Genomic DNA, 19,560 nt, shown 5'->3' on the forward strand with positions numbered 1-19,560 from the left:
AAACTTTCAGAGAAGAGTTAACACCACTACTACTAAAGGTATTTCAGAGCATAGAAAAGGACGGAATAGTCCCAAACTCATTCTATAAAGCCAGCATAACCCAGATACCAAAATCAGGTAAAGACACCACAAAAAAAGAAAATTACAGACCAATATCCCTCATGAACATTGATGCAAAAATCCTCAACAAAATTTTACCCAGAAAAATTCAACAATATATCAAGTCGGATTTATACCAGGTATGCAGGGATGGTTCAACATTAGAAAAATAATCAGTGTAATCCATCACATTAACAAAACAAAAGACAAGAACCACATGATATTATCAATTGATGCAGAAAAGACATTTGACAAAGTCCAATACCCTTTCATGATAAAAACTCTCAGCAAAATAGGAATAGAAGGGAAATTCCTCAATATAATTAAGGGCATTTATACAAAGTCAACAGCCAACATTATCCTAAATGGAGAGATTTGGAAAGCATTCCCCTTGAGAACAGGAAGCACACAAGTATGCCCTTCATCACCACTCTTATTCAACACTGTGCTGGAGGTCCTAGCCAGAGCAATTAGACTAGAAAAGGAAATAAAGGGCATCCAAATTGGTAGAGAAGAAGTTGAAGTATCTCTATTTCTAGATGATATTATCTTATACATAGAAAACTGCAAAAAATCCACAAGAAAACTACTGGAACTAAGAGAAGATTTCAGCAAAGTATCAGGATACGAGATAAATATACAAAAATCATTTGGATTCCTCTACACCAACAAAACGAACTTTCAACAGGAAATCACCAAATCAATACCATTTACAATAGCCCCCAAGAAGATAAAATACTTAGGAATAAATCTAACCAGAAACATAAAAGACCTATACAATGAAAACTACAAGACTCTACTGCAAGAAACCAGAAGAGACATGCATAAGTGGAAAAACATACCTTGCGCATGGATACGAAGACTCAACATTGTGAAAATGTCAGTTTTACCCAAAGTGATCTACAGATACAATGCAATCTTGATCCAGATTACACTGGCATTTTTTAATGGGATGGAGAAATAAATCACTAACTTCATATGCAAAGGGAAGAGGCTCTGGATTAGAAAAGCATTACCCAAGAAGAAGATCAAAGTGAGAGGCCTCACACTACCTGATTTTAGAACCTATTATACTGCCACTGCAGTCAAAACAGCCTGGTACTGGTACAACAACAGATACATAGATCAATGGAACAGAATTGAGAATCCAGACATAAATTCATCCACCTACGAGCAGCTGATATTTGACAAAGGCCTGAAGTCCATTAACTGGGGAAAAGAGAGTCTCTTTAACAAATGGTGCTGGCATAACTAGATATCTATCTGCAAAAAAACTGGAACAAGACCCATACCTCACGCCATGTACAAAAACTAACTCAAAATGGATCAAAGACTTAAATATAAAATCAAAAACGATAAAGATCATGGAAGAAAAAATAGGGACAACGCTAGGAGCCCTATTACATGGCATAAACACAATACGAACCATAAGTAACAATGCACAAGCACCAGAAGATAGACTAGATAACTGGGACCTCCTAAAAATCACACACTTATGCTCATCAAAAGACTTCACCAAAAGAGTCAAAAGACAACTTACAGACTGGGAAAAAAAATTTGGCTACAACAAATCCAATCAGCATCTAATTTCTAAAATCTGCAAGACACTGTAAAACGTCAACAACAAAAAGATAAATAACCCAATTAAAAAATGGGCAAAGTTCTCTGTCAGCCTAGAACGAAAACAATTTCTGAGCCCAACCCTTCAGACAAAGACTGGACTGGACTGTGGGACATAAAATAATACTCTTGAAGAGTGTGCTTCTTAGCTTATTAGATACAAGAGACTAAATGGGCAGCTTCTGTCCGGAGGTGAGATGATAAGGCAGAGATTGTTAGGATCTGGTTGAATGGACATGGAAAATCAGAGGTAGGAAGGAGGAGTGTGCTGTTACAGTATAGGGAGAGCAATTAGGGTCACATAACAATGTATGTATAAATTTTTGTATAAGAGACTAACTTGAATTGTAAACTTTCACTTAAACTACAACAATAAACAAAAAAATAAAAAATAAAATAAAAAAATGGGCAAAGTATATGAACAGGCACTTTGCCAAAGAAGACAGTCATGTGGCTGACAGACACATCAAGAAATCCTCACGGTCATTAGCCATTAGAGAAATGCAAATCAAAATTACAATGAGATGACATCTCACCCCAACAAGGCTAGCATTAATCTAAAAAACACAAAATAATAAATGGTGGAGAGGTTGTGGTGAGACTGGAACACTTATACACTGCTGGTGGGAATGTAAAATGGTACAACCACTGTGGAAATCAATTTGGCACTTCCTTAAAAGGCTAGAAATAGAAGTACCATAAGATCCAGGAATCCCACTCCTTGGAATATATTCTAGAGAATTAAGAGCCGTCATATGAATATATATATGCGTACCCATGTTCATTGCAGCACTGTTTACGATAGCAAAAAGATGGAAGCAACCTAGGTGCCCATCAATGGACATATGGATAAACAAATTACGGTATATCCACACAATGGAATGCCAGGCAATGATAAAGAACAACGATGAAGCTGTGAAACATCTTATAACATGGAGGAAGCTGGAGGTCATTATGCTGCGTGAATTTAGTCAGTCACAGAAGGACAAATATTGTATAAGACCACTGTCATAAGAACTCAAGAAAAGGTTTAAACACAGAAGAAAACATTCTTGGATGGTTACCAGTGTGAGGAGAGAGGGAGAGGGTTATTCACTAGCTAGATAGTAGACATGAATTGTCTTAAGTGAAGGGAAGAACAGCACACACTACAGGGGAAGTCAGTACAACTGGACTAAACCAATGCTAAGAAGTTTCCTGAATACAATCAAACAGTTCAAGGGACAGAGTAGCAGGGGCGGGGGTCTTGGGACCACGCTTTCAGGGGACGTCTTGGCCGATTGGCATAACATAGTTTATTAAGAAAATGTTCTGCATCCTGCTTTGGTGAATTGCATCTGGGGTCTTAAAAGCTAGCAAGCGGCCATCTAAGATGCATCAATTGATCCCCCCACCTGGAGAAAAGGAGAATGAAGATCACCAAAGACACAAGGAAAGTATTAGCCCAAGAGACAGAAAAGGCCTATAGACAGGAGACTTCATCAGTCTGAGACCAGAAGAACTGGATGGTGCCCGGCTACTGCCAATGACCAGGAATACAACAGATAGCCACTGATGGAGTGGGGGAAGGGTGGGATCCAGAACTCAAATTGAATAAAAAGACCAGACTTACTGGTCTGGCTGAGACTGGAAGAACCCCAGAAAGCATGGCCTCCAGACTTTGTCAACCCAGAACTAAAACAATTCCCGAGGCCAAATCTTCAGACAAAGATTGGACGGGACTGTGGGACATAAAATGATACTCATGAAGAGTGTGCTTCTTAGCGCAAGTAGATACAAGAGACTAAATGGGCAGCTTCTGTCCGGAGGTGAGATAAGAAGGCAGAGAGGGTTAGGAGCTGGTTGAACGGACATGGGAAATCAGGGGTAGAAAGGAGGAGTGTGCTGTCACAGTATAAGGAGAGCAATTAGGGTCACATAACAATGTATGTATAAATTTTTGTATGAGAGACTAACTTGAATTGTAAACTTTCACTTAAACTACAACAATAAAAAAAGAAAAGACCAGACCAAAGGAAAAAAAAAAAAGAAAGAAAGAAAGCATGCTACTTTAGTCCTCAATATTATTAGATGGTTGGTGGCACAAAAATGAAAAGTCTTCCTGTGACATTATTATAAGTTTTCTTTCTGGATCCCTAGGCAATAAACACAAAAGAATACATTTTTCTTCATTCAATACAAAAGTGCATACTTCTTTTCTCCTTTTTCTTGATGCTTCTGAAATATTTGCTCCAATGCATTTATGTCATCAATCACTACCTCACACACAGGAAATAAAATAGCAAGTAGAAATTCTATCAACCTCATAATCAGAATTTCTAGAAAATCATGTTACTGTATTGTTTTTACATTTTCCGGTTTTAATTATGTACCCCTCACAATTATTTTTCCGTACATTGTAAATGGATGTATGGGATAATGTGAACCTATAGATTTATACACTATATAATATCTAAACATTGGTCATGAATAACCATTGTTCAATCCTAAATTTGGGAACATAAACAACTTTCATTACCTCCTTCTTACTCCTGGTGAAAATAAGGAAAATAAACTAAGGCTTTCTATAAAGAATACACAGGGAAGGTGTACATCTCAGAGTTACAGCTGGACATCAGATTAAAGCAATGGCAAACATAAACTGGGGCTTTCAGAGGATAAGAAAAGTCTCACGGGGTTTCCAAATTAAAAAGTATTGAACTACTTAGATCTGTCAACACTTCACTCCTAAGAGGGATAAGTTCCAAAAGTTCTACCTCATTTGCTAGATTATCCTCTGTAAGGCAGAGATCAGCCACCTAGCAACAGCACAAAAGATTCTACCCTGACATAGTTAAACTCATGCTGGCTGAGCAGGAAGGAAAGCTATGTAGGATCCGGGCAGCACGGGATAGCCTGCAGTTCCAGTGCCACCAGGGAGCCTGGTTGGGGAAATTGTGAAATTCGGTCCGAGGAATGACTTTGTGTCAGTCAGCATTCTTAGAAGCCTGGGTCTCTGAGTGCCTCCACTGGCTGTTTCACTCTCTCCCATTCAATAGAGTGCTTTAGACACATACACACATCACACATAGCAAGGAAAGAAAAGATGTCATTTTCAATCAACTGCTACCCCATTAAAGCTCCAGTGTGCACATGCTAGGAAAACTGATGAAGCAAAAACTGTGTAGATCAAGTGAGATATTTTCCTATGCAGCTATCTGAGGATCAGTTAAGTAGTTAGCTTTCCGAAGTTCCTGATTCTTATAATATAGACAGCTATCTCTTGTTCTCCCTTTTAAAGCAAGTCCTTTGGCATTAGATACTGCCCCAGAAATAACCCACCACTTTTCTTCTAGAAGGACAGAAATATCTACTTAACAGTCAGGTCATACCAGAGACTTTAGAAAATATCTGGATCACAAATCCCTGTCAGCAATGACCAGTGAGCTAAATCTGGGCCATATTCTTTCTTAGAAAATACCCTCCCTGGATAAGTCAACAGGTCATTCATGAGGCACTTACATCAAATTGTCAAAGCCATGCAGTTTTCAGCTGTGAAAGAAAGCTTACGGCTGGCTTGGGAGTAACAATTTACCAGCTAACTGTACAAACGAGGCTTTCTTTCTGTGAAAGGGGCAGAGAAGGAAAATTAGGTACTACTGTGTTTTCCATTTTCATGACTCTTTTGTCATGTGATTGGAGCAGCATCCAGCTTTGCGAGTGAGGTGAGGAGGAAGGCTTGGTAAGAGCCATTACTTGCTTCATTTTCAATCACATTCCTGGTCTGTCTTGCTGCTTGGCACTGCCCGCGGCCGAGAGTATGTAATGCTTTCTGACAACAGGGAAAGAAAACAGAGAGGCAGGCACATTTGTCCTGAAGACCCTTTGATAACAGCAGCCTTTTTGCTCTGTTATTGTAAGAGATGTTACTATTTTTTAAGTATTATAACAGTTTTTAAAATACTTCTTTATAATTACAAAAGCAGTACCTGCTAAAATAAAAATGCATACATTTAAATATGAAATAACCCTTCCCCCAAAGCCAATCTCAAGCCATAAATTATTACTCTTAATAATTTGATGTGTATCCTGGCAGATTTTTGTTTTTGCTTTTGCATACAGACATTCATACACTTTTCCCCTCAGAAATCAGACCTTAATATGCATATTAGTTTGGGATTTTCCCTTTTCATCTAACAATATAAAGTAGATACTTTTCTCTATCAGGATTTATGTTTTCCATTTTAAAAATTGTGACATGATATTCCATTCCATTATTTAACAGTTAAGTTTGTTTTTAATATGGTGCTACTAAAAAACTCAAAAATGAACATGTATATGCTTATATTTTTTATTAATATATCAGTAGGCTGGATTCCTAGGATTGAGATCATTGAGTTGGAGCATTTATGCTAAAACATTTGAATGGATATTGCCATTTTGTCTTTCCTAATTTTTTTCCCTGAATGTTGAATATTTAGTTTCCTAAACATATAAGTTATCTCCTTACAACCTGTATATAAGAGGGACTGTGTCCCTATGTTCTCACAAGTAGTGAATATTATTTAACCATCTTTTGTCACTTTGACAGGAAAAAATGGGTATCAGTGGTTTACTTTGCACTCATTAAAGAGATTCAATTTTTTTTTCACATGTGTGTTGACCATTTATATTCCATCCTTTGTAAATAATACTTGTCTAGTTATCTATCGCACAATTTTATTGCTTTGATGGGGCCCTTTATGTATTACAGCTAATCCCCACCTGTAGTATATACTGCGTAGATTTCTCCTGGTCTGTTATTTGTCTTTGAATTTTGTTTATGGTTTTTGTCATCATACTGAAGTTTTAATTTTGTTAAGAACCATCCATGTGGTCAAATTTTGAATCTGTTTATCTTTTCCTTTATGACTACTAGAACTTAGAAATGACCTCCCTACTTCAAGATAATTTTTTAAAATTCCCTTACATTTTCTCTAAGAATTTTTATAGATACTTTTTACCTGTTTAGAGCTTTAATAATTCTTGAATTAATTCTCTTTATATAGTGTCAATAATAATTTACAACCAATTGTTGTAATACCAGTTATTACACAGTCCAACCCATACATTTTCATCAAAAGTCTGTTTATTCCTGTTCCAACTCCACAGTAATATTCCTTACTGTGACTTTATAGCAAGCTTTAATTTTAAGTACAGTAAACACCCCTCAATTTTGTTTTTAAATTTTATACTTATTTTTCCAGGTAAACACTAAAATCCACTCATCTATTAAAAAAATATTCTCTGATTAGCAGACATTTGGACAATATTGACTATTGCTAATTACAGGAAGTAGTACGTTCATCTATTTTTTTTTCTATCCATTTATTCAGGTCTTCTTTGAGTACTCCTTCATCTGAGATTATTAGATTTTTTTTAATGCAGGTCTTTAAAAAATTGTTATGTGTAGGCCTGTCTATATTATAATATTTGTTACTATTTCAGAATGGTGCACTTTTCCAAGTATCTTGTCCAATTATCATTAATATTGGTATAAAGAAAATTGATCAATTCCTGCATATTTATCTCATATTTATCTACCTTGCTGAAACCTTTGATCATTTTAATAGTATTGCAGTTAATTTGTTTGGATTTCCTAGGCTGACAATGTTTGCAATTATATGGTGTTTCTTCTTTTTCTATATGTTCTACTCATTTCTTTTTGCTTATCCTATTGGTTAAACCCCCTGAGCAAATGGAATAATTCCAGAGCTAGCAACCCTCCTTTTCTTAGTCCTGGCTTTAATGTAAAATATTTTTAGTTTTTTTGATAGATACATACATTTACATTTTTGGGATGGAGAGATCTTTGATTTTTAAATTTGTACTCTGTCAATCTATTCAGTTTCTCTACCTCTTCTTGACCAATTTTGGTAATTTATATTTTCTTACATTATTGTCTGTTCTGTGTATTTGATTTTAAAAAATAGACCTGCATGGCCTTTCAAGTGTACTACATAAAAGACATCAAAATACTCTCCTCTATAAATAGATTTTTGAAACCTTGGAATGAGGATTTTTTTTTAATTTGCCAAAGATTCAAATGTTATAAATACATATTGTAGTCTTTAGCACTTGAAGTACTATGTTTGAAAAACAACAGAGGCCATGATCTTAAATTTGGATGATTTATTCTGTATTCAGCCTTGTAAAGAACTATTGTTGATTGTGAAGGAGATGATTTAGATAACGGTAAATAAGAAATTGGAGAACAGATTAGTAGTGCTTCCCACTTAGATACAGAATTTTAAAACATGTTCTTAAGTAAAATAATTATGAATTGTACATTTTAGAAATACAAAATCCTCTTACAATTCACAGCTCTATCATGCAGAGAATGTTAGTTTCATAGCAAATGACTTTTTTCTTCTTCTTCCTTACAGAGAAGTTGGGTAACTTATTCAAAGTCATGGAGTTAGTAAGTGGTAGAGCTCATATACATGTTTATCTGTTTTTAGACTAGTATCTTCATCCTATATTGTACATTCCATACAGGATATAATCATATGCATGTGGGGTCATGAAGAGTTCTAGAGAAGAGGTTCTACATGAGCTGGGACATATAAAATGAATCTAAAATTTTTTTGGTAGTCAAAGTGGGAAAAGGTAAATGAATAAAAGCGCAATCATAGGAATGAAATTGCAACACATTAAAAAACAAGTAACGAAATAAAAATAAAACTTAGTTCTAGAATTTCATCTGGAATTTGATTTGAGTCTGTACTCATAGAATCATGCAATTTGAAGAATCATGAGCCATCTAGTCAAATCTCCAAATAATCAACATACCACAATGGTTGAGAACTCAAGAGCATAAACCTTGGTCAAAGACATAGGTTGCAATCTGGACTCTTACCTCTTTCTTGCTTTTGGACTCTGAGAAAATTACCTAATATCATCAAATCTCATCTTTTTAACTGACAAATCAGAAATATTATCATCAGTTCTACAGGTTTACATTAAGAACAAAAGCATGTAAAACTCTTAATATCTGCCTGGTAAGTAATTATTAATAATGTGCGCTTAGATTTTTCTTTTTAACATTTGAGTCAAATGAAAGAAAAGCTACAGAACAGTTCCAGTGATTATAACTACATTTCTTCATTTTCCTGTAGCTTGCTCCATGCCATACTTCTCCACTTGACCCAAGGGATATTTTTTAACTGCTCCACATTCTAGCTGTTCTCTATTGTGTGGGTGTACCATTGTTTATTCAATCATTCTCCTACATATATGAGCAGTTAGATTGTTTCCAGTATTTTTAAAATTATAAAAATGTTACGGTGCATGACCTTGTGCACATGAATTCTCATAGTGTTGGGTGTGTATAAACAGTATACATTTCCAAAAATGCAACTGTTATGTCAAAATGTAAATAAATATGTAGTTCTGTTAAGAAAACCAATGCAAACCCATTGCCGTCGAGTTGATTCTGACTCATAGTGACCCTACAGGACAGAGTAGAACTGGCCCACAGGGTTTCCAAGGAGTGGCTGGTGGGTTCCAACTGCCCACCTTTGGGTTAGCAGCCAAGCTCTTAACCACTGCATTGCCAGGGCTCTGTAGTCCTGTTAGATCTTGCCAAATTCACCTCCTTAAGAATTGTACCAATTTACATTTCAACCGGTAATGTGTGAGTGCCTGTTTGTTCACTGTCTTGCCAACAAATTATGTTCCTTATCTGCGAGGCTAGTATGGTTTTGACTTTCTTTTATGAGTGAAGTTGAACCTCTTTTCATATGTTTAAGGGACATTTTATATTTTTAAAATTAATCTTTTGTCCATTTATTTTCTATACAGTTTTTGGGCTTTGCCTCTGTTTTTAAATAGTTCTTTATGTATTAGGGATATTTATCCTTTATCTGTGATGCAAGTATTTTCTCGTACTTTGTCATTTGTCTTTTGATATTGAATATGATGTTTCTTGCCATGCAAAATATTTTAAAACAAATTTTTATGTAGTAAAATGTCTCAATATTTTCTTATCAATATTATGAACATGAGTCAAATCAACTCAATGGCAACGGGTAGTATCAAGATTGCATTAGAATTTGAGGCATTAAAAATAAAACTTTTTCCTATGTACAGATTATAGAGAAATGTAGTCCTCTACCACTTGTATGGTCTATCTTTGAACTCTGATCCAGCTGAAGTTTATTTTTGTGTGTGTATGGCGTGGGGTATGCTTCTAATTTTATCTTTTTCCAAATACAACTACTTGTCCCAACACTCTTTTTTTAAGAAGTCCATCATTGTTCAGTGATTTGAGATGCCAGCTTTATCATTTATTAAATGTTCATATGTAGTTGGACATATTTCTAGATTTTCTGTTCTATCCCACTAGTCTGAAATGTCTATAATGTGTACTTATGGACCAGTACCACATAGTTTTAATAATAAAAGCTTTATTCTATTTATATCAGTAGGGGTACCACCCCATAGCTTATCTTTTTAAGTGTTTTACTAACTATTGTTTCATGTCTATTTTTCCATATGAATTTTAATATCAAATTGGTTATCCCACAAAAAGTTTGTGGGTATTTTTTTTTAATTGGGATTGTGTTAAATTTATAGATTAATCTAGGGAAAATGAATAACTTTATGATGTCAAGGCAACTATCCAGGAAAAAGAAATGTTTTTCCATTTGTTCAAGTCTTTCAGGATTGTTTTTATTATAAAAGTTTTGCATTTATTTTATTAAGTTTATTCCTAAATAGTTTATCTTCTCTGTTACTATTCTAAGCAGGGGTTTTATTTTCCATTTCTCTTCTAAATAGCTTTGTTTTTGTAGATAGACTATTGATTTCTATATGCTAGTTTTGTATCCTCCAAACTTAATGAATTTTGTTCATCTTTATATGCATTTTCTTGGTTGTTCTTTATCTTTTTATATTGGGAAATTTATTCATTTATTTTAGTTATTTCATTTCTATTGTAATAAAATTACTTAAGACTATGAATTTTCCTCTGGTCACTACTTTGGATATATGACAGAGATTCAAATATTTAGGGTTTTTATTGTCATTACTTTTTAGAAATTCTGTAATTTTGGCTTGAATTACTCTTTTCACTCAAAAGTTGTTTAATAGAATGTTTTTGTTTGCTTGTTTGTAATCTCCAGGTTGGAGGACCTCTCCGTTTTTTGATAAATAATGATTCATTAATTGTGACAAAACTACCAATAATACGAGATGTTAATAATAAGGAAAACTGAACGTGGGGTATATGGAGACTCTTTTATCTTCACAATGTTTCTGTAAATCTAAAACTGTTCTAAAGGTAAAAAGATTTAGAAAAAAATAATGAAATAAGATTGACCTAAACATATCACAGTGCAAACATTGATATTTATATCCCTACTTCTTTTCGTCCACTTGACTTATCTTGTACTGTATGTTAAGATTTCCTATTATTGGTGTGTTTATAACTATGTCTCCTTGCATCTCCTTTACTTTCTGCTTTACAAAGGTAACTGCTGTGTTATTTGGAGCATGGATATTCGTGACTGTTTATCTTCATTGTTTATATGGATTTTAGCATTAAAAGTGTTCTTCTTTATCATATATAATGCTTTCTGGTTTGAATTCTGCTTTGTTCTAATATCAGAATTGCAATCCCTGATTTTATTTGTTTGGTATACCTGTCCCCGTGACTTTATTTTTTATCATTTATGTATCACTTTGTTTTAATCATATTTCTTACATATCATTGGGTCTTGCTTTGTAAGCCAGATTAAACACATATATTTTTAAATAGGTAAGTTAAACCCATTCACATTTATTGATGTGACAGATATGTTTCATATCAACTTGTCAATTATTTTAAATTATAATTGTTATATACATTTTGTTATATTTCTTATTAAACTGTTTAATATTTGGTTTGTCAGTGTTTAATGATATCTTTTGTCTCCCACCTATTGCTGATAAAATAGTCAATGAGCTTATTTTATTCTTCTCTTTCCTTTTCCCATCTCCCATTTTTAAGTTATGTTATTTTTAACTTTTCAGAAAGTGTAAAATTTATATATTACCCTTCCATATTGTCTTCATCCTTGTTTTATCATCAGTTCTTTTGCCAAAGTTTCTCTAATCATCTCTAGATGGGATTAAGCTCATCTTCCCATAGATTTCTCAGTAAAAGATGATTTTCTATAGCCTTGATACTAGAAGGACAGCTTGTTTGAATATATATTCCTTGGTTCACACTTTCTTTTCTTGAGTTTTTCTTTTAAATGCTGCTATGTTATTTCCTTGCTTGTGAAGTCTAATGGCTGTCTAATTCCTTATCCTTGTATGTTATTTTTTTTTTTCCTAGAGGCCCTGAGCATTTTTTCCCTTATCTTAATGTCTAATAACTTTACTAAGATATATCCTGGATTTGTTGGTTTTGTGTCCATTTCCACAAGTACCAGTTGGCCCTTTCAATAGGTAGATTCAGATTTTCTTTCATTTCTGGAGACGCTTACTGGGATTAAATATTAGTTCTGTTATGTTGTTTTATTTTCCTCTGTAGGGATTCCAATTATATGTATGACCTTTATCTTTCATTTCAACCACTTTCTTTCTGATTCTTTTTACTTCTTTATCTTAGTTTCTTTCTCTTAGTTGTTTTCTTGCTTTTGTTCAATAATTCTTTATTAAATTTGCATCTGAATCTATTCTCCCTTGGGTAACTTTTAATTTAATATTTATTTTTTCCTGAATTCAGTCAGTTCTTATTTTATTTTTTACTGTTGTATTGTCCATTTTTATAACTAGACTTTGAAATTTTCAGTTAGGTTTTTTTTTTCCTTCATATCCCAAAATGCTTCTTTAACAATGTTTAATTCAATTTGGAGTTGGCATTTGTTTTTTTTTTGACTTCTTTTTCTTCTTGGTGATGAGGAGTGTTCACCAGTTCAAAAAATTTTTCTTCAATACTGACTTTGAATTGATGGAGACTGATTTTGTCCCTTAATCCCTTCATTTCATGACTAGGGTTGGAGATTTGAGGTGTTTAAAAGATTCCTAGTTTAAGAGCACCCTCTTCTGTCATTGTAGAAAAATGGAGTTTTGTAAACTGGAGAATAATTTTAGTATGATGGGCACATCATTTATTCCCTCAACATACTTCTTGCCGGATACATGAATGATACCTAACAACTCCTTTGTGATTGGTAGTTTAGATTATGGAGAGGTCATTTGTTCATATCTCAATATATTTAAAAACATGTTTTGAAGTAACTGATGCTTTTCCTTGAAATTTCAGCACTTTCCATTTGTATTCATTCACTCATTTTTATTCATTTACTCATTCACCACCGACTTTCTACAGTGCTCCTTTAGTTACTCGAAAACTTTGTATTGTAAAGCCAGGTGTCAGCACAGCTACTCAAATAGTTCCTATAATGTCAGGTATGTATTAGGTATTGGTCATGAAAATACATTAAAAATATGATCTTAATTTCCCAGGAACACGGTCTTCAAAATTTTGCCCACATATTCCCCAAAAGAGTTTTTAAAAACTTTGTAGTCCCTTTCATTTTAAGTAGAAATTAAAAATTTTTTTCATCTTAGCATTAAACAATTGCAAAGGGACGATCTCCAGGCTACTATAAATAAGACCCTTACACCACACTTTTAAATATAGCCATTAAAACCTAAATACCATGTTGACTGGATACCCATCATCTTCCAACAAAGAATACACAAAACAGTTTTTCTTTAACAGTCATAAATTTTACAATGTTCTTTTTACTCACTAAATTCATATATGATTTCCTTTATCCACAGATTTTATCCTAATTTAATATATTTTATACTTTAGAGCCTTTGATTATGTATCAAACTTTTCTGTAACAAAATATGCACGATATTTTATTCTTTTCATTTTTAAGTTCATAATTTTTCAAGTTGTCCTTACAAATAAAACTAGTAAAAAATTGTCAAAATATACATCCATTGTTTTTTTTAGTTGCTTATATTATTTTTTACTTTTTATGATATTATTAGTATTCTTGCTTATTTATTTTAAATGCCAAAATCTTTTTGTCCTTGTTTTTTGTTTTAGCTGTTCTTCTTCTGGGGATATTCCTTGTTTAAAGTTATATATAAATGCAATCTAAAATTATATATAAATATACATATAATTATACATAAATATAAATTCTATATAAACATATATATATACACATACACACATTTGGAAGATATATATATCTCCTAAATATGTGTGTGTATACGTATATGTGTGTGTGTTTTGATTGACTATTATTTTAATATTTATTGTGACCTGTGATATATTTGGATTTATTCCTTCTACTTAATTTTTACTAAGTATTTTATTTAAATGCTGCTGCCTGTTTTTCTTCTTCATCTTTGCTGGCTTGATTATGTTTCTTTTATTTATTGTAAATCATTTCCACTTATATTACACAGTTCAGACTATTATGATTTATCTCCTTTTCCTAATAGACGTTTTGACATATCAAAATAATAAAATAATCACACCTCCTTAGGTGAGGGATAATTTCCCTGTCTTGGTTCATGGTTTACTTCTTCGGCCCTACAACATGTCAGGCTGCTGGTGTTTCACAAGTAATGGCAAACTAGTTTCCTTAGTAGTTTCTGTTCTTGTGGATAAGTATAAAATTCCAGAAACCCAATGACATTCTCATGAAGTCTCTCTACTCCCAGATCTTACAGGTGCCACCTGGAGGTCCATTACCAAGGCATCTTAGATGCCAAGAGAAAATCTAAAGGCTTTGATGACAGCCCTTTCCTACCTCCGAGAAACCATGAAATTCTTGTGTCCATTAATGGCTTCAGTGAGAGATGGGCTTTGGTCTTCTGTCCTTGGTTCTTTGGCTATCCCCAGATGACAAAGACAATAAAGTCCCAATCCTATGCTCTTTTCTGGAGCATTTCTATGTCTTCATGGCTCAGATTTCACACTCTTAGATGCACAAATTCCACACTCAGAGAGGGATTTGGAAAGAAAGGGTATGGCTGAGGTAAAGCCACCAACTTTCTACGGTGCACTTTAGCTCTCTAACACTTTGTATTGTAAACCCAAGTCATCAGTTAACCTTAAATCCAAAAAGACTACCTATAAGTGAAAACTGAACTAGAAGACTGATTCTCCAATTTGACACTAACTTTAATTAAAAATAATTTACATTGTTATTTGGTATTTCAGTAAGGTTTATCTAAAAATAAATAATTAGACTAGGGTAAGTCAAAAGATGAGTATTGCAAGATTATTTGAGAAAACAAATATTCAAGAATTAAACAACCGTTAGTACAACATTAAATTCTGACAAATCCATACACAGAATATGCATACTACACAGCATAAAAAAGAATAATATAATAATACTGACAGAATTCCTATAATATATTTTATGGGTCAGGCATTGTTCAGAGTGTTTTGCATATGTTGTTGTTGTTACTTGCCATTGAGTTGGTTCTGACTCATGGCGACCTTATGGATTGACACAACAGCCACAACAATGGATTCAAACATACTAAGGATCAGGAAAATGGTGCAGGATCAGGCAACTTTTTTTTTTTTTTCTGTTGTGCATAAAGTTTTACGGGTATTAACCCTTGAAACCTCACAACAACCTTCTGAGGTAAGTGCTATTGTTATTTTCTTTTCACAGAAGAAGAACCTGAACAGGAATGTTAAAGGACTTAACCAACACCCACACAGTCAGTAAGTGATGGATCTAGATTCATATGTACTAACATGGAAGAATAGCCATGATATTTCATAAAGAGAAAAAAATCAAGGTGCAAAGTAACACATAAGGTATAATTCACTTTTCTGTAAAAAAAAAAAAAATGTATATTTTTGTGTACATGTGTGTTTGAAGGAAAAAAAAATCTAAATAAGTATAAATCACACAATTAAAGAGTGAAATTTGAGTGTAAGGAGATTTCTACTTTTTGCCTGATACACTACTATAGGATTTTTTTAAAAAAATGTTACAACACATGTGTTACTTTTTCAGTTCACAATTTTAAAGAAATATTTAAATGAAGATGCTATCATGCTATACCACTAAAAAATATCAAATGTGATTTTTTCACACCTAAGTTGTAGATAGCACTAATTCCAAATGTGACATATTTGTTTGCACTGATGATATAGTTATTTGACTATTTGAAAAATATTATTTATTCTCAAAGATAATATATTAAATATTTGATTAACTTTCTTGTTAGTGGATTCCTTTCTATATTTTGTCCCACTGATTAATCCTTTCTTTATTCTGTTCCCTTGTCAGTCCTCCTATCACATCTCCACACACACCCCCACCCTGCCCCACCAACATTTCCACATTTCCTCATTAGAGAGAAACAACTTTAGGACTTCACTTTCTGGATTTCAATTTTTAAAGTTTATTTAAGTCGGCGAGGAGGTTGCCAAGGAATGCAAAGCTTTCTGCTTGCTCAGCTGAGGCTATCTATAAAGTCCAGGAGCTTTCTGGCAGAAGTAGCAGGGCTAACAAGGACAAAAATTCAAACCTTTTTATTGTAAACAGTTGACATTCAATATCATTATGCATTCAGTGAACATTCAATAAACATTATTTATGACATCATTCTCAATTTGTTTCAGGAGATTTTACAAATTAATATTACACTTTTTTCCATCAAGTAATAGTTTATGATAAATTAATTTTCATGGAAACTGATATAGGGAAAGTTATAATTCTGATGAGATGTAAAATAAATTATGTAATGCATTTGAGAGAAAAAAACTTGTTGAGAAACTCATAAGTAATTCAGTTTCAACAGCGTTAAAGCAATGTCTAAATATATCTTACATGAAATGTTTGCTGTTGTTTTAATTCGTTTTTTTTTTTTTTTTTAGGACTAAACTGCTGTCCTAAAATACAAGTGTTGACGCAAAAGGATAAAAGGATTTAAACAACTATTAATCAGTATTTGCCAGATACTTATGTGTGTTTTGTTATTACTTGAGTATCAACCTGTAATCATTTCTCTAATAAGCAAAGTGATATGCATGAATCTGCTGAATTAAAAGTCATAAACACAAACATAATGGAATATGCATCATTTCCTTTGGAGTTTATGAACACATTTTGCACAATTCCCTAAAGGGTGAGAAAAAAAATCAAACTATCTTTGATATGAAATATAAATAATTCCCAAAAGAAATCACAATGCCTCTTTTTATTTATTCTTATTTTGAGTATGCAAATATATTCTTTATCTGTACCTTATCTTTAACTATTCACAAATATCCATCTCATAAACCAGAAAAAGTTCTTATTTAGTGAATTAATTTACCATTTGTTGTTAGAAAGACACAGAATTTGAAATAAAAAGAGGAAAATACAGATACTAAGTTCATCTGAAATAGACACCCATATCATAAAAATATCTCTTTAAAATCTTATATGAATACTAAAAACAAGTAATAATGAGTATTATTAAGACTATATATAACCCATATAGTAGAAAATGTTGAAAGATATGCAAAATCATATTAAACAATTGATATTTTTCTGAAATATACCTTCTTTTCTCTTATTCAGACTCCACCCCCCGAAAAAAAACAAAAAACAAATCCGTTGCCGTCGAGTGGATTCTGACTCATAGCGACCATGTAAGAGTAGAACCGCTGCATGGTGTTTCCAAGGAGTGGCTGGTAGATTTAAATTGCCAATCTTTTGATTAGCAGCCAAATGCTTAACCACTGTGCCACCAGGGTTCCCTTATTCAGACAGATACATATACATACTGCCATTATCTACCGTTTTTTTTTAACCACATATTCATTGATATTTACCAACTACAATAAAAGTTAATTTAAAAAAAAAGACAAGCTCCTTACCGACACATAGGACCATTTTTCTCCACTACACAAGTTCCACCATTTTTGCAGTAACTTACTGGGCACTCTAAAGAGAAGCAGTAGAAAGACCATAGTTAAGTATGTATATTACTAGACTTTAATCTTTATACATTGACTTTGATCTCTATACATTGCCTATTCTAGCTATTTCACATAATTAAGATTATATAATATTTGTCCTTTTGTTATTAACCTACTTAACCCAGCATTTTGTTCTTAAGGTTTGTCCATGTTGTAGCATGTATCAGGATTTCATTTCTCTTTATGGCTGAGTAATATTCCATTGTATGTATATATCATAATTTGTATCCAGAGGGAGAGAAGAAAGCGAGTCATAGTTTAGGAAGCACTGAGTTTTGGCAAAGGATACTGGTTATGGTTGCACAATATGACTGATGTAATTGGTATCACTGAACTGTACACATAAAAAACATTGAATTGATAAATGTTGTGCTATATATAGTTGTACAACAATAAAAAAAGAAAAGAAGAGAAAAAAAGAACCTAATGTTTTATTTCGTGCATTTCAGGACATCTCATTTTTCTTTTAAAATAATTTTTTGTAGATATAAAATTAGAGGCAGGGCCAAGATGGCGGAGTAGTCAGATGCTTCCTGTGGACCCTCTTACAACAAAGACCTGAAAAAACAAGTGATTCAATTATATAGGGCAATCTGGGAACCCTGAACATCAAAGGCAGAGTTGAGGAACCTGACTGAGTAGCAGGGGGAGGGAGAGACTGTTCGGAAGCACCGAGGAGTTGCCAGACCTCACCCGGTGAGAGCCTGAGCCTTTCAGGCCTGAGCAGCTCGAGGGGGAGCAGTGAGGCAGGCAAGCAGCCGTGCTCGGGACATGCGTTTTCTGCACCAGGAGAGACTGAGCCACTGAGAGGCTACATGGCCACCCAGAATGAGTGAGAAGCAGCCGTCATCTGTGAAAGATAAGTACTTGCGTATGGCTTACCGTGTGGATCAAAAACACCCTCCTTAGGGAAAAACCTCGCTCCCACTTACTCCCTGCTCCCTGCTCTGCACTGGGTCCTGGACCAGCTTCAGCAATTGCTGAGTCCCCTGGGCCGGATGTAGGATCCATCACACGCCCGAAGCCATTCTCCATGCCTTGGAGAGTGAACAAACTAGCAAACAGGGAAAAAGTAAACTGGTGGCTCCGCTAAGCCAGGAACCCAGGGTAGGCACAGCTCCTTTGTCTAAGCACAAGCATAAGGGATCCACGGACCTTGAGTGCCTTTCCCCCTGCATAGACTTGTGTGGGCCCATTTCAACTGTGTAGCCTCTCATTACCGCAGTACAACAGGGTATATACCGGAACTCTAACTTCAACTGTTTCAGCTGTGAAGTGGCAGGTTCTTGACATTTGACAGTGCTTAGCCCATTAAGCAGGGTCTTAATGTACCCATATTAGGGGCCTGAGGACTGGTGGCTCCACCCACACCACCTAGCCACCTGCTAGATGGGCCCATGAATACAAGTTGCCCCTCAGTCCTTACAGTTAACAGCATTAGGTGCTCATAGTGCGGCTGTAAAACTCACCCACATACGCACTCTAGGGAACAGGGACGTGTCTTCCTCCTGGACACTCAGGGGTGGCCGTCAGCCCCCTGCTATGCTCAGAGTGTGTCCCTCTGCTACACTCAGATGCCTGTGCCTACAGCAATCACCCATGTCTGTCTAGGACTGTGAGAGCCTACACCACACGCTCAGTGGCTATCTACCTGGGTACCTTAGCTGAATCCATACAGGAGGAGTGGGTGGACTCCTGAGTTCACATACCTGGTAACAGATCTAACCACCTGGTGACAGGACATTAGACCTTCAAATGTGCCAATAATCAAAATAGCTCATATGAGCAGCCTATTTGGGCATATCAAAACAAAACAAGAAGCTAGGACACAGTAAGCAAACATAAAATAAATAAATACAATAACTTTT

At 34.3% G+C, this 19,560-nt stretch overlaps 1 protein-coding gene and 1 long non-coding RNA gene across 2 annotated transcripts in view; one reads left to right on the top strand and one right to left on the bottom strand.

Moving 5' to 3' along the window:
* The window catches only part of LOC111821281 (uncharacterized), a 72,043-nt gene extending 55,394 nt beyond the window's left edge, over positions 1 to 16,649 (top strand). The window contains exons 3-4 of the long non-coding RNA XR_002824727.1: positions 15,387 to 15,439; positions 16,604 to 16,649. This is a non-coding gene — a long non-coding RNA (uncharacterized LOC111821281). The remainder of the gene's footprint in view (positions 1 to 15,386; positions 15,440 to 16,603) is intronic.
* Positions 1 to 19,560, bottom strand: part of MALRD1 (MAM and LDL receptor class A domain containing 1) — a 964,362-nt gene that overhangs the window by 113,506 nt on the left and 831,296 nt on the right. Inside the window, 1 exon segment of the mRNA XM_012556720.1 lies at positions 17,591 to 17,657. Coding sequence (XP_012412174.1) covers positions 17,591 to 17,657 — 67 coding nt within the window.

This window comes from Trichechus manatus, unplaced genomic scaffold (genome assembly GCF_000243295.1).
Source record: "Trichechus manatus latirostris isolate Lorelei unplaced genomic scaffold, TriManLat1.0 scaffold00075, whole genome shotgun sequence".
Taxonomy (NCBI): domain Eukaryota; kingdom Metazoa; phylum Chordata; class Mammalia; order Sirenia; family Trichechidae; genus Trichechus; species Trichechus manatus.